We start from the raw sequence: 22,293 nt of genomic DNA, 5'->3' as shown, positions 1-22,293 counted from the left end.
CTTATAGAGTCTGACGTCATCTAATTGTGAAATCCTACAGCTGCTTATTCAATTGGACCAAGCTCACTAGACTCACAGTAGGCAGAAAAAAAAAAAAAAAAAAAAGGTCCTACTTTAAAAGATCTGGTGACCAGATGTTTCAGAAGGGGCTCTGTCAGATGCGAGAGTAGTTTCCTTGGAAGAAATCCCTCTGAAATTGCTGAAACATGAAAAAAATCATTTTCCTCTTTCTCGTTGCCTTGCACTTGGATGAAGCTTTTGGATGGGGATTCAGGAACGGAATACTGCACAATTCCATCTGGCTAGGTAAGCGACTTGTTCAGTCTCATCCGCACAAACATCTGCAGCAGGGATAAGCAAGCAGGGGCTCTCTGGGGGTTGTGGAACTACAAGTCTTAGGATGAGCAGCTCAGAGCACCGGCATCAAATTGGCCTATGGTTTATTGTCTAGATAGAAGTTCTGAGCAACTTTTTGAACTGGTGGATCTACAAGTCCAAAAAATTAGGTAAGCGACTAACAGGAGACTTGCTATGTGGATCTCTCACCATTGGGACTATTCCAAGGTAAGGGCATGCTTGGACAAAGTTCCAGGCAACTTTTTGAATAGTAACCTGTGGATCTACGAGTCCTAAAATGAGGTAAGCAACTAACAGGAGACTTGATATTTGGTTTCTCTTTCTCTCTCTGTAGTGGAACTATTCCAAGCCAAGGGCACGCTTGGACCTTTAGTCCTACAAAAGTTCTGGGCAACTTTTTGGACCGACAATGGTCCAATATCTATACAAAATGTAAGCCTGATAGAAAAAAGATTCCTAAACAAAATATTCTTGTTCCTCCGTCTGTCCCATTTTACATAACTCAGCGTGGCAATGAAACCCTCATGTCTTTCGCTTTGATGTGAATTACCGGTTAGCACATTTTTCCTGGAACTAAATATATATTCAAAGAAGCAGCGCACTGTGCAATTTTACTTTGTTTGCCTTTCCTTTTATTCCGGGACGTTGCAGATTCGCTGACATGTTTTGTTGCATTTTAAATGAATTCTTAAATCTTGACCTCAATTATTGCTTTTTGATACAAAGTGACCTCAAATATTTTTGATTTTTTAAAATTTTCTAAATTGAAAAGTTCTGTGCCCTGCACGTCACGAATACAGGATACATTGTACGGCTACAATGTAACTGAGGTGCACAATGGCCAAGGAGAATGTCCTTTTTTCACGGCCGTCTTGCACCCGGTTACATCGGACCGTTAGGACAATGGTCACATGAACTGCCCCCATTCACTTGCTTGAAATTAAGTCTGCCGTGTGACATTGTTAAAAAAAACGGACATCGCTCTTATTCATTGTCGTGTGTGCACAGCTGTACCAGAGATATAGCCCAAATTTTTACTAAAAATTTTTCGTGCAATCATAAAATGGAAAATTTGTATAAAGTTAATAACTCAATTGTCAGTATATAAATTAACTGTAACGAATTATATAATATATCACATTCAGTGTTACAAAATATTGGCAGGTGTTACATATAATTCAGGGATTCTCAATGTTTGCATGCCTATATCTCATCTCAGGAATGTCCCCCACAAGGCTATGATCATACATTATGTACTTTATTAAAGGAACCCCTTAAAGGCACGGCCCCCTTGGGGTGCAGGTACACCAGAGTACAAAACTAGTAAACTCAGCCATAATTGTAACCTAGAAAGAGTTATTTGCTATGTATCGTCATATCTATATGCGTGAACGCTACAGATCCAAATGCAAATTCTACAACACCTAAGTTATATCCCTTTATGTCTCCGATTTAAAGGGAAAGTGTCGCCAGGAAATGACCTATTGTTTAAGTCACATTTTTATATTACACATACTTTGTAAGAATTTTTTTGTGAAGTTGTTTTTAATTCTTCATGTTATTATCTATATTAACAAAACAAAAATCATACAAATCTTGCAATTCCTACTCTTGCCACTAAGCCTAAAATAGTCTGTGACTTCTTGTCTCCTGGAGATGGACCATGGGCCATAGATACAATAGTCTGGGGCAGAGCCGATTGACTTCTATAGGAGAGTTCTCTAGGCGTGCTCTGTGACCTGTACAGAGAGGAGAGTAGATAAGATGTAACATCACCTATTGTGACTGCTGGATTCTGTGTCTTATTTACATAGACATGATCACTGTGATCATTGGTGTGTTGTAAGTGAAGTGACTGCTGCAAAGAAACCATTTACAGGATGTCTCAGCATATTATTTGGCTTAGTGGACAGAGTAAGAACTGCAAGAATTTTTTTTTTTTTTTAAATACCAAACATGGAAATTAAAAAAAAAATAAAAAAATAGGTGATTTCAAAAATAGGTGATTTAAAAAATAGGTATTTTTTTGGTGACACGTTCCCTTTAAGGGATGACAAAAATCTTAAGGCTTGGTGACTTTGGCCACAGTACCTGTCACTCCCTGCCCTACAACTTTTTCACCAATGTATGTGAAAGGAGCTGCATGGCAACTGAAGGGTTATGTGATTTGTAGCTGCAAGAAAATGCAGAGGAGCTCAGTGAGAGTCACAATATAACTCCATGCACTTACATTAGTGAAGGTGACCCGAGCCTAAAATGCATCTAACCTATTCAATAATGGCATACGACCTAATGCAGAAACCGCAGGGTCATTGCTTGCAGCTGCACAAGCTTTGTAATCCATGTAAATATATATATGTTGTATATCAGTTACAAAGATTGGACACAACATTTGATGATAGCAGAAAGTGTGGCTAGTCTTAAAAACAGGGCTAGATGTCTTCCTTATAGGGTTAAATGTCTTGCTTACAGGGTAAGGTGTCTTTTTTGTAGGTTTTAAATGTCTTACTTTATAGGGTTAGATGTCTTCCTTATAGGATTAAATCTCTTCCTTATAGGTTAAAGTCTTCTTTATAGGGTAAGATAGGTTTCCTTGTTTTCCTTATAGAGTTATAGGGTTGGATGTCTTCCTTATAGGTTAAATGTCTTCTTTATAGGGTTAGATGTCTTCCTTATAAGGTTAGAGGTCTTCTTTATAGGGTCAAATGTCTTCCTTATAGGGTTAAATATCCTGCTTATAGGCTGTTGTCTTCTTATAGGTTCAAATGTCTTCCTTGTAGGGTTAGATATCTTTCCTATAAAACAGGATGAACAGACTACTGGTAACAGTGTAGAAGGTTGATCCAGAGATCTCTCCGATTGCCCGCAGGGCTCAGGAAGAAACTTTCTGTTCCTTTCTGTATTCTTCATGCTTTTTGCTTAATGCAGCGTGAACCTCTGTTGTGTACATCCAATTGAGAAAAATCTTTATCATGTGATGAGCAACAGGAACAGAACCTGTTAAGCAGGCTTAAAAGGCCATACATTGCATAGTGAAGTCTTAGGGGCCCATAGGGTGTCTTACCCAATATGAGAGAACCCAATCTCTACACTTTCAAGTGACCAAAAGAAGCACAAAATCATTGAATCGAAGTGTTGTAAGCCACGCCTCCAGTCCAACCCATGCCCACTTTGGCTCCACCCACTCACAACCACATCCCTTGTGCCCCCACAGTATAATTCCCCTTTATCTTATCCCAATATGAGGGGACCCAATCTCTCAGCTTTCAAGTGGACAAAATCAAGGTGTAAGCCACGCCTCCATCTCCACCCATGCCCACTTTGGCTCCACCCCTTCTCAACCATGTCCCTTGTGCCCCCACGCAGTATAATTCCCCTTCATTGGACCTGTGCACATGAGATATTTATCTGTATACCACTGGCAGATCCAGCTAAATGTGAAAAATTTTTTACAGACTATTTTATAATTTTGGTAGCCGTACAGATAAGATTATAATCAGAACTAATAAAATAATCTGGATCTGCTCAGTCTCAAGAACACCATAGAAAATAAAATCTGGACTGTGATATTTTATTATTGGCAGCAAAGCCCAAAAGCAGTTTATAAATCTTATATAAATGAAGTATAAACCTGCCAAATGTATATAAACAAAAAAAATACAGTAATATAATGAAATAATTTGTATTTTTTTTCCAAATTGAAGCAAAGCCAGGGAAAAAGGAGTTTACTCCTTTACGCCAGTGTTACTACTGTCTTTACTTCTTATCTAAGTGATTCTGGTCTATGCTCCAAACACAAGCAGTGTCAGTTTACAATGAAGTCTATGGAGAGGTGAGGGGGATGAAGGAGGAGAAGACATAAGGTGTCTACAGAATGAAGCTGGATAGTAATTCCTGATAATCTAGTACAGGGGTAGGGAACCTTGGCTCTCCAGCTGTTGCAAAACTACAACTCCCAGCATGCATACTTGCTCTGCTGTTCTTGGAACTCCCATGGAAGTGAATGGAGCATGCTGGGAGTTGTAGTTTCCAGGCAGATGGAGAGCCGAAGGTTCCCTACCCCTGATCTAGTAGTTGTGAAAAGGAAGTAGTGCAGATGTCTCTCTGTCCCCTCTCTATAGACTTCTATTGTAAAGATTTCACTGGCAGACAATAACTGAAGATACAGGCACTTTTCATAATAAATTGTATTACAAGATTTTTTTTTTTTTTACAACCCAATTAACCCCTTTAAGGCATTGGCATTGTTTCCTAATATGTCAGGACTATGTAAAATGAATTATGCAATGACCACAATTTAGTGTGAACACGGCCAAGGTCTAACATTGGAGCGATGGTTGTTCAGACTCCCAAATCTCTCCTGCTGGTTGCTCTCAGCTGTGTTAGGAAATGAATGTCGATCACTTAAATTAACTTATAATGTGGAAAATCTGGCCATGGCGGTCACAGAAGGTAACGCTTACTATGTTTTACTTCATAATACGTGAGGTATATTATCCATAAGTATATGCAGCGTTCCTCCTGGAGTTCTGATTGACAGGGCGCAGCGTGCGAGCAATTATCAGACCTCAGAAAACCTCGGTCTTAGGAGAGTCGGAAAATATATCACTTTGTAGAATGAGAGAATACCAAAAGTATACATTACATGAGCGGCTTACAGAAAGCTCAAAGAGTCCGGGCCTGGACAAGTCCCAGAATGCTCTGCAAACTAGAGGGTGCCATAGTAGACAATCCCTTTAATTTTGGATATGGGGCAGAATTCCACTGATGCTAGTAGCCCCGACCCTTATCTAATATGGCCATAGACCAACGAAATTGCTAGAATAAAAATATTCTACCTATCAAATGTATCGTAACCACTTCTTGAATGGGCCATTTTTCTGTTTTAGAACAGGACAAATTTTAGGTTTTTTTTGGTATATGAGCTTTGAATTTTTTTTTTTATTGGATATTCCAAAAATATTTTATAGGTTTTTTTCTTCGATACTTTATGTAGTTTAGTTTTTTTTTTTACTCACTTTAATATATTTTTTTTATTTATTTTACATTGTGCCCCCCTATGATCATAATGTATTTGGCTAATGACCAATATCTAAAATGGTTGTCCGCAAGGTAACACATTTTTTACAAAAACAACATCACAATGGGTTAAAAATAGGGTTGAGCCGACCTTGAGATTTCAGGATCGTTTTTAAAATCCGATTTTCAATCATTTTCCAGCTGAACCCAATCGCAATCGTGAAATTTGCTCAGTCGACGATCACGATCCGATCTTTCCCGATCCCGTTCGCTCAATCCTAGTTACTTTATGTTTATGGAGTGGGGTTGAGCCGATCTTGAGATTTCAGGATCATTTTTAAAATCTGATTTTCGATCATTTTCCAGCCAATCCCGATCCTGATCGTGAAATTTGCTCAATCTTGGATCGGGATCTGATCTTTCCCGATCCCTCAACCCTAGTTAAAAACCTAAAAGATCCAGAACACATCTCAGCCAACCATTGCTGCCCCTTACCAGGTCCTTGCTGATCTCTTCGTTTGGGTTCCATCTTGGCACACAGGTATTGACAGCCCAACTTGCCAACCCCTTGTGAATTGTTTGCCAAAATGTTGAAGATACTTGAACAAAAATAATCCCGTACTGCCCATCGTATTAAATAGGAGTCTAAAATGTTTGGATCTGGGAGGTAGAACTTTATAGATATGAAACCTAATCAAAATACGATGGTTACAAAGTTATCTCCAATTTCCAAGGACAGTCTGAGACGTCTTCTAAAAAGTTGAAAAAATTCTAAAATCCATTTCGGAATATTAAGTTCTCCATGTTTTATGCTATTAGACCATTTGACATGGATCACACATGGCTCTAGGCCATACATGTACTTAATCTCTAAAATAAGGATCATTATTAAACTTTAGCTAAGCGTTTGGCAGCTCCGAGTTGACAATGTCCAGGACCATATGAGCTGATCCGTCAAAAATGTAGCGCTGTGTCATAAGGGCAGATGAGCTCCAAGGGTGGAAGGAACTGTACCCATACTGCCAAGTTTGCAGCTTCAATTTGTTTTCCGGCATTATTAATGGAATTTGTAAAAGATTATTGTTCCCGAGAGATCCGAAGCTCCGCCATCTCGTACTGCCTTCTACTATCCCACACATGTTTAATAGCACATTACGAACTGATGATATTACACAACGACGGTCTCTCATCCATTCAGATTTTTGGTTTGATTCCTAATAGGCTCCGAACTTTACATGAAATCCATCTTTATATCAGCCGGTGAAGTGGAGTCACATGAAAGGAGTTGTGTCATAAAGTGCTATAAGGTCACACTGTATCGACAGACATGAAACACTATAGATCTAATATATTATATAGCTATCAGTCCTTTTCAGTACTTGCAGATAGTTTTTGGCAGAACTGGGCAGGGAGGTTGTTCCCGCCGCCATCTTGGAGAACTAAGCACAGATCTTCTGTGGATGTTGTTCGCTCCAATCCATCTGTCTCTTCATGTCATCCCAGACAGACTGGATGATGTTGAGATCAGGGCTATATCTGTGGGGGCCGTATCATCACTTCCAGGACTCCTCCTCCAAAGGGCAAAGGTCACCCCAAATATTCATGGGATTTACATTTCTCTTTTCTTCATTGGCTTCATTTTGGCTATTGTCAAAATAAACTATTAACTCTTTTATCTCACAATTTTTTTCACATATGCCCAAAATTTTGCACATCCATGTATAGATATATATCAAAGGTGACTTGGCAACTAGTTTTTTTGCTCCCTTGCTTCATCTCTCCAGATATATAGGTTTTAGATGGTAAATTGGGCAATGCCAGGTCTTCCATATCCTAGGGGGTGATACCTGAGGATGACACGCCCAGGAGGAACCTGACCTAGCCAGTAACTTCTCTGCTCATTAGAAAGGAATGCAAAAATTAACTCCCATTCCTTGCTCTATAGTACCAAGAAATTTACAATTAACTCTTAACTACCCTAAACCACCAAGGACTATGAAGTTACCAGAAAAACTGCAGACAAAATGGCATGTGGAAGTCATTGCATTGTTATGTGCCTAGGTGCTCATTTTATAGAAAACTGGACTTATAAAGAAAGATAGAGATGATAGATAGATAGATAGACAGATAGAGATAGGAGATAGATAGATAGATAGATAGATAGATAGATAGGAGATAGATAGATAGATAGATAGATAGATAGATAGATAGATAGGAGATAGATAGATGATAGATAGATAGATAGATATGTCCTTCCAAAGGGAACACTTTGATGCAAGATAACTAGAGTAACTCACGTCTAAGCAGCAGTTACTATAGAAAACCATAATGAGTCTGACCCCCCGTAGGACTGACCCTCCGACAGCACCGAAAGACTTTACTTAACTCAGCTTTTTATTTAAACCAGATCTCTGCCTCCAACAAAAGAATTCTTAAGAGTTTTTCCCCGGATTGTTCCGCTTTACACCATGAAACATCATGTTATAGATTAGTCTAACAAACAACCATGTTTACTCTATAGAACAATGCTGGAGGTAACGTCGTACATGGGGCTGACATCTGGAACACATGCAACAAAATATCATTTTTAATCTTAAAAATTTTGGTTGTGTGCCCAGGCTGCTGTCCAATACTTCCTGTCAGTGAAATCAAGGCTTTGTGTTACTTTGGCGCTAATGTACCATCGTACACGATATGCGATGCTGGAGGTGGTGGAATAACTTGGAAAAGACACTGCTAAACAATCTCCTAATTGTGGACTTGTTGTAATCCTCAGAACAAGCAGCTGGAGTCTATCACCGAGAGTCAAGGAACGGAAAATACCAACTCACCTACAGAGAGGCGAGGGCCGTGTGTGAATACGAAGGGGGTCAACTTGCTACGTACGATCAGCTGGAAGAAGCAAGAAAGATAGGTAAGAGCCTGAGGACCTGGTAATAAACCTGAATATTGTATTGTAAAGGCTAGCAAATTGGTTCGGGTTAAACCAGATTTGACCAAAATGTTCCAAAAGTTTTGATCCGAACCTGAAACTTTAGGGGATTATCACTTATGAAAATATTGAATCTTTAGTTGAGGCGTTTAATGTAACTAGAGACGAGAAAAACAGTTTGGACTGGACCCAATTTGACCAAAATTTTCCAAACGTTTCAGCTTCGATCCAAACGTTAAACTTTAGGGGGTCGTCACTCATGAAAATATTCGATATTTAGTTAAGGTGTTTAAGGTAACTAGAGATGAGCGAACCAATTTGGTCCAAATTTTCCAAAAGTTTTGGTTTTGATCCAAACCTGAAACTTTTGGGGTTCGTTACTTGCGTACCAGAAGTAAAATTATTATACTCTTCAGACCCCGGAGTATAAAAGGCGGAGGCCCCAGGAAAGTGAAAAATAAAGTTATACTCACCTTCCCTCACCCATTCTGGGTCTCCTTGCAGTGTCCTCTCTCTCTCTTTTGGCCTATAGGAGTCACTGCTAAGCCCTGTGATTGCCTAAATTAAGCTACAGTCCTATGAAAAAGTTTGGGCACCCCTATTAATCTTAATCATTTTTAGTTCTAAATATTTTGGTATTTGCAACAGCCATTTCAGTTTGATATATCTAATAACTGATGGACACAGTAATATTTCAGGATTGAAATGAGGTTTATTGTACTAACAGAAAATGCGCAATATGCATTAAACCAAAATTTGACCGGTGCAAAAGTATGGGCACCTCAACAGAAAAGTGACATTAATATTTAGTAGATCCTCCTTTTGCAAAGATAACAGCCTCTAGTCGCTTCCTGTAGCTTTTACTCAGTTCCTGGATCCTGGATGAAGGTATTTTGGACCATTCCTCTTTACAAAACAATTCAAGTTCAGTTAAGTTAGATGGTCGCCGAGCATGGACAGCCCGCTTCAGATCATCCCACAGATGTTCAATGATATTCAGGTCTGGGGACTGGGATGGCCATTCCAGAACATTGTAATTGTTCCTCTGCATGAATGCCTGTGGATTTGGAGCGGTGTTTTGGATCATTGTCTTGCTGAAATATCCATCCCCGGCGTAACTTCAACTTCGTCACTGATTCTTGAACATTATTCTCAAGAATCTGCTGATACTGAGTGGAATCCATGCGACCCTCAACTTTAACAAGATTCCCGATGCCGGCATTGGCCACACAGCCCCAAAGCATGATGGAACCTCCACCAAATTTTACAGTGGGTAGCATGTGTTTTTCTTGGAATGCTGTTTCTTTTTGGACGCCATGCATAACGCCTTTTTTTATAACCAAACAACTCAATTTTTGTTTCCAAAATGAAGCTGCCTTGTCCAAATGTGCTTTTTCATACCTCAGGCAACTCTATTTGTGGCGTACGTGCAGAAACGGCTTCTTTCTCATCACTCTCCCATACAGCTTCTATTTGTGCAAAGTGCGCTGTATAGTTGACCGATGCACAGTGACACCATCTGCAGCAAGATGATGCTGCAGCTCTTTGGAGGTGGTCTGTGGATTGTCCTTGACTGTTCTCACCATTCTTCTTCTCTGCCTTTCTGATATTTTTCTTGGCCTGCCACTTCTGGGCTTAACAAGAACTGTCCCTGTGGTCTTCCATTTCCTTACTATGTTCCTCACAGTGGAAACTGACAGGTTAAATCTCTGAGACAACGTTTTGTATCCTTCCCCTGAACAACTATGTTGAACAATCTTTGTTTTCAGATCATTTGAGAGCGGGCTGTCCATGTTCGGCGACCATCAAACTTAACTGAACTTGAATTGTTTTGTAGAAAGAAATGGTCCAAAATACCTTCATCCAGGATCCAGGAATTGATTAAAAGCTACAGGAAGCGACTAGAGGCTGTTATCTTTGCAAAAGGAGGATCTACTAAATATTAATGTCACTTTTCTGTTGAGGTGCCCATATTTTTGCACCGGTCAAATTTTGGTTTAATGCATATTGCGCATTTTCTGTTAGTACAATAAACCTCATTTCAATCCTGAAATATTACTGTGTCCATCAGTTATTAGATATATCAAACTGAAATGGCTGTTGCAAACACCAAAATATTTAGAACTAAAAATGATTAAGATTAATAGGGGTGCCCAAACTTTTTCATAGGACTGTATAGGCATTTCTTGCCCCCCATGTATCAGAAGCTCAAATTTATGGTAGCTAATAGCATCAGTTTCTGGCGTATGTTCTAATACATTTTTTGGACCTACAGCCACACCCCGTCCTCTTCGTAGATAAGTCAGACACGAGGCCCACGTTTGGGCCACAACTTTTTGAAAACTGACATAAGGGTCAATGTAAATTCTGTCCAGTCTCTTCAGACGGGATAGCTACCGCAACGTGACTTTTGTTACATGGAATAGGTTAATAAACTGTACCCGTATATGGAGTCCCATGACTCGTATTGCTGATGACTTGTTCTCTCCGGTATAACTGTTGACAAGGAGACGTCAGGTCTATGATTTGTGGTATGGCTGACTCCTCTCGGCCGTTTCCAACAACTTGTCACAGCTGTCAGACCGGCTTCAATTCACTGTAGGGGATTAATAAAATAGGTGCTGCAAAGTTTCCGACTAATCACTGAGATGATGACAATTTGTTCCTCCTTCATTGACTCCACCGCAAAAACATCTCCAGTACTTGACTTCCACTAGTTCTAGCAATCGTCCTCCTACTAAACTCCGGACTGGGACTTGTATTCTATAAAGCCCCGTGGAAATGAACATGAAAAACAATGTGTAATAGACAATTTTTTAATGTTCATTTGCGTTTATTTTAAGAATAATTGAGGTCAATGTGGACATAGAAAGGAACACTTTTTTAATGGACCTTTAAAAAATAGAAGGAAAGACAAGAAAGGCAAGTCAATGGCACAGTTCCAGAATATTCCGTATACCATTAAAGTGACAGGTCTATATAATTGTATAGTTCTCGTTACCCCTCCTTGCACTGGGATCCTGCACAAGCCTCTTAATGGGTTCGTTTTGAACATCTGTTACAATGGATTTACATTAAAAAGGATTAATTGGGTTGGCTAAAAAATCAATTGACCAAATAAGTTCGTCAAAACGTTAAAAACTGTCAGTTTCATTAGTTTTAACGTCAGTTTTTTTTCACTGCCATGTGCAGGTAGTCTGTTTCTGATTTCATAGTTGGAGCCTCCTCAGCCTATTATCTGCATGAATAGAATCTCACTGTCCTGTTCACTATTTTCTTCAGAGGTGGAGCCTCTCTTCCCTGTTCTCTTCAGAGGTGGAGCCTCTCTTCCCTATTCTCTTCAGAGGTGGAGCCTCTCTTCCCTATTTTCTTCAGAGGTGGAGCCTCTCTTGCTTGTTTTCTTCAGAGGTGGAGCCTCTCTTCCCTATTCTCTTCAGAGGTGGAGCCTCTCTTCCCTATTCTCTTCAGAGGTGGAGCCTCTCTTGCTTGTTCTCTTCAGAGGTGGAGCCTCTCTTCCCTGTTCTCTTCAAAGGTGGAGCCTCTCTTTCCTGTTCTCTTCAGAGGTGGAGCCTCTCTTCCCTATTCTCTTTATAGGTGGAGTCTCTCATCCCTGTTCTCTTCATAGGTGGATCCTCTATTCTCCATTCTCTTCATAGGTGGATCATCTCTTCTCTATTCTTTTCCTAGGTGGATCTTCTCTTCCCTATTCTCTTCATAGGTGGATCTTCTCTTCCCTGTTCTCTTCATAGGTGGAGCCTCTCTTTTCTATTCTCTTCATAGGTGGATCCTCTCTTCCCTATTCTCTTCATAGGTGGATCGTCTCTTCTCTACTCTCTTCATAGGTGGATCATCTCTTCTCTATTCTTTTCCTAGGTGGATCTTCTCTTCCCTATTCTCTTCATAGGTGGATCTTCTCTTCCCTATTCGCTTCATAGGTGGATCATCTCTTCCCTGTTCTCTTCATAGGTGGAGCCTCTCTTTCCTATTCTCTTCATAGGTGGATCCTCTCTTCCCTATTCTCTTCATAGGTGGATCGTCTCTTCTCTACTCTCTTCATAGGTGGATCATCTCTTCTCTATTCTTTTCCTAGGTGGATCTTCTCTTCCCTATTCTCTTCATAGGTGGATCTTCTCTTCCCTATTCTCTTCATAGGTGGATCTTCTCTTCCCTATTCTCTTCATAGGTGGATCCTTTCTTCCCTATTCTCTTCATAGGTGGATCGTCTCTTCTCTATTCTCTTCATAGGTGGATCATCTCTTCTCTATTCTTTTCATAGGTGGATCTTCTCCTCCCTGTTCTCTTCATAGGTGGAGCCTCTCTTCCCTGTTCTCTTCATAGGTGGAGCCTCTCCACCCTATTCTCTTCATAGGTGGAGCCTCTCTACCCTATTCTCTTCATAGGTGGATCGTCTCTTCTCTATTCTCTTCATAGGTGGAGTCTCTCTTCCCTGTGTTCTTCATAGGTGGGGCCTCCCATTCATATTCTCTTCAAGAGTAGCGCTTCACTTTATTGTTCTTCACAAAGGAATTAATATCTCTTTTTTTCATTCACTTCATTTTGTTAATTGACAAAAATTTACTAATTATTAACCCTTCTGTTTCTGAAAGCATTCTTACTTTGCAGCATTTTTCCACACCTGCCTAAAACATTTTACACAGTGCTGTACCTTTTTGTGATACTATTGTGTATATTAAGTGTAGTTAGGGGGCATGAAAAAAACAAAACATGGCCAATGTATATTTTTCTTCTCTGCCCCAGACTGTAACATCAGGGTGTTAGAGCATCGGTATAATACTCTATAGTAACATCAGTATAATACTCTCCAGTAATAAGTTATTAGCGTAGCTCTCTTAGGGCATTGCACTGATAGCATTGCTTTATTACATCTTATAATGATTTGTTAAAGGTTCACTTTAAAGGGATTGTCCCAGTTCAACCTCATTTTTTCAATTTTATAACCCGTCACTAATACAGCCTGTAAAAGTCCTTCACATTTAGTGTAAATGGACAGATACAGGAATGAGCGTGTCCAGCTGTTCACCATCTTCATGGGGAGGGAAGATCCTGTTTTCTAGCCAAGAACAAGAGTGGGAGGCATTCATTCTTGGGAACAAAGGAGAACACAGAATTTAGGCCTCTACCCAACTTGTGTACTAGGACCTGTTTGATTGATGGGTCATTAAAGTTATAAATGGGCTGTTTTGGGACAAACATTTTACTAAATTAGAGGGAGTCTATCAGGTCCAAACTGCCCCCCAAATCAGTAATAGTGTCATATAGGGGCCTTTACGAGGAGCAGAAACGTACAACAAAAGAAAGAAAGAAATGCAGAGATAATCATCTTTTTATGGATAAGCAAATCAGCCTGATAGTGCACGGGGGGTGGAGCCTGCACTGGGGGTGGAGCCTGATTTGATTTGACAGATTTACCTACAGACAGCTGCAAGTGCCCCGGCTTGCCTGGGAAATTGATTCCTAATGTCTTCCCTCTAGCTATGATTTCTATTTTCAGCCTCTGTCTGCAACACGATTGTCTGTAGGAAAATCTAGTGAATCCGATCAGGGCTATAGCTAGCCCTAACTATACTGGACACTAGGACCCATATTGATCACAAAAACCAAAGTCCCTCATACTCATGTCTGAATAGTGCAGCAGTTTTGTCATTCATCTACATGGGATAACTGAAAAGAATCCGAGTGTTACAGAAATGGTGGATTTTATATTTGCGGCGCCAATGTTTATCAACTTATAATAACTTAATGATTATAAAATAAACTTCTAATGTAAAAAGAAGTCTCAAAACCTGAAATCCAAACTAGTCCTTCCCTCCCTAAAATGCTCCCTAAACATCTGCAGTTCATTGAAATTTGGCAAGGGTTAAATAATGGCATTGTGTAGTACAGAAGTGATAGGGCTCTTACAATCCTCCCAGTACAGTACAGAATATGAGATCATTTCCTTTGAAATGTCAAACGTGCAAACGAAAACCTTCCCGTCAACTTCACGTTTATTCACCAGTTGTGAAAACCATAATTGGTGCTAAGTGAAAGCAGAACGGCCATTGCTTCATATACTGCACGGAGATAAATCGGAACCTCCTGCCATCGGCTTCTTACATCTCACCAAAAATGTGGTCAAACCACAAGACTCATGTAAGGAAGCCCAATCTGATATGGGGTAGGGGGTGCACGCCCCAGCCTCAAACATCCTTATACACCACTTATAGATAAGACTTCATAATATAAACTTTCATGTACTTGTAAGGAGTAGAGATGAGCGAACACTGTTTGGATCAGCCGATCCGAACAGCACGCACCCATAGAAATGAATGGAAGCACCTGGCATGTACACTTTGCCGGTGGCCGGCCGGCGTCACAGGTGCTTCCATTCATTTCTATAGGTGCGTGCTGTTCGGATCGGTTGATCCGAACAGTGTTCGCTCATCTATAGTAAGGAGGGGTCGGCTGCTTTCAGACCAATATTGACCATGGTCAGAGTTTTATCCTCTAGAAGTAACAGAATGAATGACAGCAAGCAGAGATCTAGAAAACCGTGAGGAATTGATACAGAAAGTATATTGCAACATTGTATATCTTTTTATTGTACATTTGTCAGTCAATATTGGTCTAAAAGTGGCCAACCCCTTTAACTTTTTAACTTTTCTATTCACAGAGCCGTGGGGCTTGTTTTTTGTGGGCCATACCCGTATGGCATGATATATTATTCTATACAATGTATGTGGAATCTTGAAATTGAGAATGAAATTAGAATTAAAATGTAGTTGCGCCACTGGGTTCAGTTTTTAACTGCGTTCACTTTGCAGTTAAATTGACGTTGCCTTTATTCTGCAGGTCAATAGGACAATGGGGGTATCTCCTTATAGCTATAAGGTATATGACGTATATATGTATAATGATATAGTCTACTTGCAGTCATTCTGTACCCTATTAGGAAAGGTCAATGGTTTGCATGTAAGCTATAAAATACAGGATATCTATCTATCTATCTATCTATCTATCTATCTATCCTATGTCTGTTATCTATCTATCTATCTATCTAATATCTATCTATCCTTCCTATGTCATCTATCTATCTATCTAATATCTATCTATCTATCCTTCCTATGTCATCTATCTATCTATCTATCTATCTATCTATCTATCTATCTATCTATCTATCGTCTGTTATCTATCTATCTATCTATCTATCTATCTATCTAATGTCTGTTACCTATCTATCATCTATGCCTAGCCGTACTAATGTCTTATGTTTGCATTTACATCCAATAAACCTCCCAAGGTTGCACGGTATAAGTGGTTTTATAGGTACCATTCATCCAAACAAACAGTAAGTTAAATGGACTGAAGTTTCCGACATCTGATCTGTAATGTTCTGTGCAACCATGGAAGGAATTACAGGTCATTAAATGCAATTAAGCTTCGCTGTATAAGAAAAAGTAAAACACAGAAAAAGGAAGACTTGTTTCCTCTGTAATAAGATCTCATTGTATGTTCTCTGCAGGGTTCCATGTCTGTGCGGCAGGATGGTTACACAAGGGAAGAGTGGGCTACCCCATAGTCAAGCCTACGTTCAACTGTGGATTCGGAAAAAAAGGCATCATTGACTACGGTTACCGGCTAAACAAGAGCGAACGATGGGACGCCTACTGCTACAACCCCCATGGTGAGCGGAGCGTAAAGAGTAAATTATGGAAAAAGTGAGGGATTAGTTGGGATAAGTGCAGACATTTTACAGTGCACCGGCATCCCATCATGGCATCCATAGTTGGGAACCAATAGTCAATATGTCATGTGAGGGGTTTAGTAAAGGGGGCATTATACCATGTTGAGGCCAGTAATGGAGTAACTATACTGTGTGGGGGCCATGGGCCCCAGTCAAAAGCTTGCTATAGGACCTGGTCCTTTCTAGTTACGACCATCAGACTGTGAAAACATAGTTGTTAACTCAAGAACCCAACCCAAACCATCCAGGAGGCTCCAGGAAGAAGGGGTGACATCATGGATTTCTTGAAAGGTAGAAAATCTCTTGGACCTGGTGGATCATCTACAAGGCTCTTGGTCGTGTTATATATGGGATGTAGGTGCTTTATGAGTTAGCCACACCATGAAAAAGAGACGTGACCGGCACATTTAGTGTCCACACCACAAATAGGGATGTGACATGCAACAGAAAGGGACGAGGCTTCACTAAAAGGTGGTGTGGTCATTCAAAAACATTCATATACCAAGCCTGCTGAGATCTCAACATGCAAAAGCTGGCAGGTTTGTGCGAAAAGACACATCTTATTAATATATGGGAGTTCAACTTATCCATACATTTCCAGAAGAAACAAAAGAGGAATAGTTCATGGCAAATGCCTTAAAAAACAAGGGATCCGACATACTGGGTGGAAAAGTTGCTGTGGCCATGTTTGGAGAACAGATGTCACTATGATGTCACTATAACCCGCGCCAACATGATAAATTACTGCAAGTTATCCTGGTTCTCAAAGTACTTGGAAAATTATCATGGGAATTCACTCGAAGACCAACTGGAATAGTTCTGAGTTTTTGGGTTTTTTTGCTAAAGTTTTCGGATTTAGCAGAGAAGCCTAAGTGTTCCCTTTATATTTCCCAATCCTTTGGAAGCCACTCTAGTCTGCAACATAGAATGCAACTTTTCTGCAATGTTTGGCCTCAGTCTTATTGCATTGTCTTATCCCGCCTTCACATCTGCATTTGGCAATCCGTTCAGGGAGTTCGCATGGTGACCCCACCAAACGGACTACCGAATGCATTTGCAAGCGCTGTGTAGTAAAAGCACAAGGATCCCCATAAACTATAATGGGGTCTGTGTGCTTGCTGCAAGATCTCCGTAGGGAACATGCGGAGAGGAAAGTAGTTCACAATCTGCTTTCCTATGTGCATGACTCATGCAGAGATCTCGCGGCAAGCACATGGACCCCATGTGGGTCTATGGAGTCCTTGTGTTTTTACTGCACAGCACTTGCAAATGGGTTCGGTAGTTCGTTTGGGGGGGGGGGGGGGTTCCCGAACAGATTACCAAACGCAGATGTGAACGAGTGATGATTAATGAAAGTTTAATTCTATATTGTGAAGAAAACTGATTAAAAAAGGAATGGGCATGAAAAGACAATACAATGGCGACAGCATTATTATAGGAAGCCAGGAAAGAAATTGCAAAACTTTACATGGCAAGAAATTGTCCCGTCCTTCCAACTGGATAACACCGGAGATGAACACCGCGGGAATACTGGATTGTGTAAGATCGGCCTTCAGGCCCATGGAAATGATAGAATTATTCCAATATATAGAACGAAGTCAACAGTGACACTTACCAGTTGTTTGCTTTGGGTAACGCATTAAGTGTTATTATGTCTCGGGGTCAGTTTGGCTGTGTTTAGTTAGCCTTCTTCTATTAGGACACAGATATGGTCAGTAAATGCAGATATTGTCTGATCATAGTCTAAGAAAGTCAATTTTGATTACTATTTGCTATGTTTACAGCTAAAGAGTGCGGTGGGGTGCTGACCGAGCAAGAGCGGATTATAAAATCTCCAGGATATCCTAATGAATATGAGAACGAACAAATCTGTTACTGGCACATCCGGGTCAAGCTCGGTCAACCCATTCTCCTGCAGTTCCTTGAGATGGACATTGAAGAAGACACCGACTGTCTCTCTGACTACGTGGAAGTTTATGACAGCTATGACGACGTTCACGGGTTTGTGGGAAGGTAATTCCACCCTGAAAAATTATAGATACATGATGGCCCAAAATGCATCGGTATAGAGCTAGATATCTCTGCCGAATCATCTGTCTTCTATCTCATTAAAATCAACAGATAAATATGTGTAAATTCTTGAGCTGAAATCTCTTGGCATATCCTACCTGTTTAGCCTGTTAGGGGGGGTGTCTGACAACAAACTTGTAGTCTGTTTCCAATGACAACAAGCAAAAGTGTGAATGTATCTATGAAACATACTACAAATTGTAACCAAGGAACGCTATTAGATAGGCAAGGTGCACAGCTGCTCAAATCTTTATATACATTGAGGCAGATTTTTTAAAGACTGGTGTATTGTACTCCAGTCTTAGTAAAGGCCCTCTACGATATCATCCTTCTACGGCCGTTCTTTGCCTTGATATATCTGTATATTAGAATGGATGTACGATGCCAAATCGATTTTCAAAATGATGATCTATCCACAGGATAGGTCATCAATATGAGATCTGCAAGGGTCCAACACCCAGATCCTGCACAGATCAGCTGTTCCAGCTCTAAGCTATAGCAGTGCACAGGGAGTGCAATAATAGGAACAGTGCACCAACCCCATTCACGCTCCCCATGTGTTACTGTAGCTTCTGACACCCAGACATGGTCAGAACAGCTGATCTGTACGGGGTCCGGGTGTCAGACCCTCACAGATCACATACTGATGACTTATCCTGTACATGGGTCTTCAGTATGAAAAAAAATCAATTTATTGCTGGACAAACTCTAAGTGTTAGATGGTGTTTAGAAGTGAACCTGTGCTTTATGGAGAGATACAAAGATTTGGCTATGATCAGGAAAAAGCTTCCAATATCAGAACATTCATCTGTATAGGGAACGGAAAAAACTACAATATGCATAAGGTACTAATAGAAAATTTGTGTCTTTTCTTCTAATTTTTCTAGATTTTGTGGAGACATGCTTCCTGATGACATCATCAGTACAGGTATCATTCACGTTAATAACTTCTCATCCAACAATATAATACTTGGTCGTTATAGTCTACATCAATTAACCAATATCTGACATATCTATTTACTATGTATACTATTCATCCTGTTATACTACTATAAATGGGCCCCAGAACAAGATATATTAAAAATGGCCCCACTCTACCTAAATGGGCGCAGCAATCCCCGCACCACTGGTCTGTAACCTGAGGCTTTCCAGGGTTTGCAAAACTACAACTACTAGCATGCCCGAAAGGCATTGTTGTCAACTTTTCAGAAGAAACATTTGATTCTGAATAACCCTACGTCCCATCCATCTATAGGGGACATGCCCACAACCTTTGGCATTTGAGCCCCCACCAAACAAATACGGAGCATTCAGATAGTTCCATTGAAATGAATGGATCAACTTTCCTGATCAGTGGGGGTCTGAGTGGTCACTAGGGTTGAGCAATCGAGAAAAGTGTTCGGAAAAGATCGGATTCCGAACATGATCTTTTTAGGTGGGATCGAGATCGAGGATTATTTCCCACAATGCTTTTCTATTGGCCGCATTGTGGGAAAAGCTAACAATGTAGCCTTCACACTGAGTATACGCTCCACTCATTCTGAGCGGAGTGTATACTCAGTGTGAAGGCTCCGCTGCGGTTCCATAGGAATGAATGGAAGCAACTGGCACACAGCCTTACCCCCTGTGCGCTGGCTGTCTCTATTCATTCTAATGGGAGACTAGTTAACATCTCTAGTAGCTACTTACCTGCAGAGATGGCTGATCCGGTGCCCGGTGTTCTTGGTCTTCTTCGCCTCACTGCCCCCGCCTCCCAGGTTAGTGTTAAAGAGCTAGGAAGAAGGCGGGGCTTGTAGCTTAGGAGAGTGTGGGTGGGTACATGGCAGGGAGACGTGACATCTCCCCTCCTAGTACCCGCCCACACTCTCCTAACCCGCCCACACACTCCTAACCTGGGAGGCGGGGGCAGCGAGGGGAAGAAGAACGAGAACACCGGGCACCGGACCAGCCATCTCTGCAGGTAAGTGGAGACCAGGGGGGACTAAGTAGCCAGAGGAGTAAAAAGAAATCCTCTGGCTACTTAGTGATTTAAAAAAATCACTACACAGCGTGGATTCTAACAATTAAAGCGTTCAATTGTTAGATTCCATGCTGTATAGTGAATAGGATTGTTTTTAAAATCCGATCTCCGATTAGTAAAAAAATCCCATTGACTTGCATTGGGATCGCGATCGGGTTCGAATGGAAAATGATCGGAAATCGGATTTCAAAATCGATCCTGAAAAGTCAAGATCGGCTCAACCCTAGTGGTCACGCTTTTGTGGGAGAGCCCCTTCAGACTAAGGCCCCACGTTGCGTAAAAGCAGCGTTTTTTTGTTGCAGATTTTGCTGCGTTTTTTGAGTCAAAGTCAGGAGTGGATCGAGTAGAAAGTAGAAGTCTAAGAACTTCCTAGATATTTCCCATTCCTTTTGTAGCCATTCCTGGCTTTGGATCAAAATACTAAAACAAAATCTGCATTTCTGCAACGTGGGGCCTCAGCCTTTCCATCATTAGAAATCCCTTTTTGTACAAAGACCATGTCGGAATAGCCTTTAGAGAGGTTATTCTTCTCCTACCTTTCTTTTTATGATCCGCGCCACCGTTCCTGAGTATTTTCTTTTTTATTCCTTATGCAAATGAGTCTACAGAAAGCGCCGCAAACGCTCCGGCGACGCCTCTGTCTTCTCCTGCCGACAGAGCCGACTGCGCATGTCCATTTAGCCATTCTCCTGAGGCCTCTTCCACCAGCGTCTGTTTGGCCATAGGGAAATGGACGAACTGACATGCGTAGTCGGCTTTGCAGGCTGATCATGAGACTGATGACGCGCCGGAGAGGCGTCGGCTAGAGCGTGTTCGGTTCCAGATCACTAACCAGTCAATGACCTGCACCAGTTAAAGCAACAAGAGCACGTAGAACATTCATAACAACACAACTAGCAAACTCCACCACATCCACACCACCGATTCACCAACCTGGCAACATTCTACTTCGGCCTTACCAAGAGACCCAGGTGGGAGGTCCAGCCCCTCCCCATGCCACAGCCCCACTATGGAAGGTGTATGTCTGCACACCTTACTGTGCAAAAAGTTATGCGCAACATAGCAGTATCGAAACAGTACAACATAACACAGCACCCCTGGGAAGGTAACACGCGATGAAACTCAATCCAGGACCAAGTCATTCTAATTACGTCTAGCAATTAATCAAGCCCGTTATTCTATAGTCTGTGCCGAGACCTGAACCCAAACATGGTTGTAAAAATATTACCAATCCTTACTCATACTTCACTGACCTTTTTTCTTCTGTTCCAGGGAACGTCATGACGTTAAAGTTCTTGTCAGACAGTTCCATCACCGGAGGAGGTTTTCAGATCAAATACACAGCGCTCGAGCCGTACTCCATCCCAGAACTGAACTCAAGCTACACGGCCAAAGCCAACAGAGACTTTTCACATTTTAATTTTCAATAACATCATTTACATCGTACGAGGAGCGAGTGAGACGACTTCGATGGCGGTGATTCATCTGTCCTCGTAACGCGGATTGTTCTGGGCAAAGCTCCAATTGACTTGAATGGGAGATGACTGGAACACTTAGCGTCCGGCAGACTTTGATAGATGACTTCTCCAAGTTTCCATGTGACATACCGTAGTGACCATGTTGATGAATGATGTGAAAGCTACGAGGCTGACATCTGTACACACACAGTCGTGTTAAAGGGATATTCCAGTTTCAGCAAATAACGTTTTTCCAATACACTTTCTGTATGAATTCCTACGGTTTTAAGATCTCTGCTTGCCCCACTTACTTGGCTGTTTTGGGAACTCCCATAGGAGTGAATGAAAAAAGCTGCGCTTGCGCAGGAAGCTACCTCTCCAGTCAAAGCAACCACAGACCAGGGGTGTAATGCCAACCGTCTGCCCATATCATCCAGCATACATAGCCATCCAGTTACCTGCTCGACACGCCGCTCGGTTCCTGCTCCACCACAGTATCATGCATGTATACTTCTTATTCTGTTGTCACTGCTGGGTCTAGCAACAACTTAAAGAACCACCGTGCATGCCAGTAAATCTTCCCCAGTACATCTCTGTTAGTCTGTAAAGTCTCCTTTACCTGCCACACCCTGTCTGAACAAAGGTTCCTAGTTTACTAGTATCCTACACAGGTGTTATTTTGCACTGCTTGGAT

The 22,293-nt window shown here is 41.1% G+C and overlaps 1 protein-coding gene across 1 annotated transcript; it reads left to right on the top strand.

The window, feature by feature from the left end:
- The first annotated feature begins 206 nt into the window (after positions 1-206).
- Positions 207-22,058, top strand: TNFAIP6 (TNF alpha induced protein 6). The gene is made up of 6 exons (XM_075284508.1): positions 207-306; positions 8,153-8,290; positions 15,831-15,992; positions 17,837-18,065; positions 19,010-19,050; positions 21,415-22,058. The coding sequence occupies exons 1-6, from the start codon at positions 207-209 to the stop codon at positions 21,570-21,572; spliced, it is 828 nt and encodes a 275-aa protein (XP_075140609.1). The 3' UTR covers positions 21,573-22,058.
- The last annotated feature ends 235 nt before the right edge of the window (positions 22,059-22,293 follow it).

The sequence above is a fragment of the Leptodactylus fuscus genome, chromosome 8 (genome assembly GCF_031893055.1).
Source record: "Leptodactylus fuscus isolate aLepFus1 chromosome 8, aLepFus1.hap2, whole genome shotgun sequence".
Taxonomy (NCBI): domain Eukaryota; kingdom Metazoa; phylum Chordata; class Amphibia; order Anura; family Leptodactylidae; genus Leptodactylus; species Leptodactylus fuscus.
The sequence above is the reverse complement of the archived record's forward strand: the minus strand, read 5'-3'. Positions and strand labels throughout refer to the sequence as shown.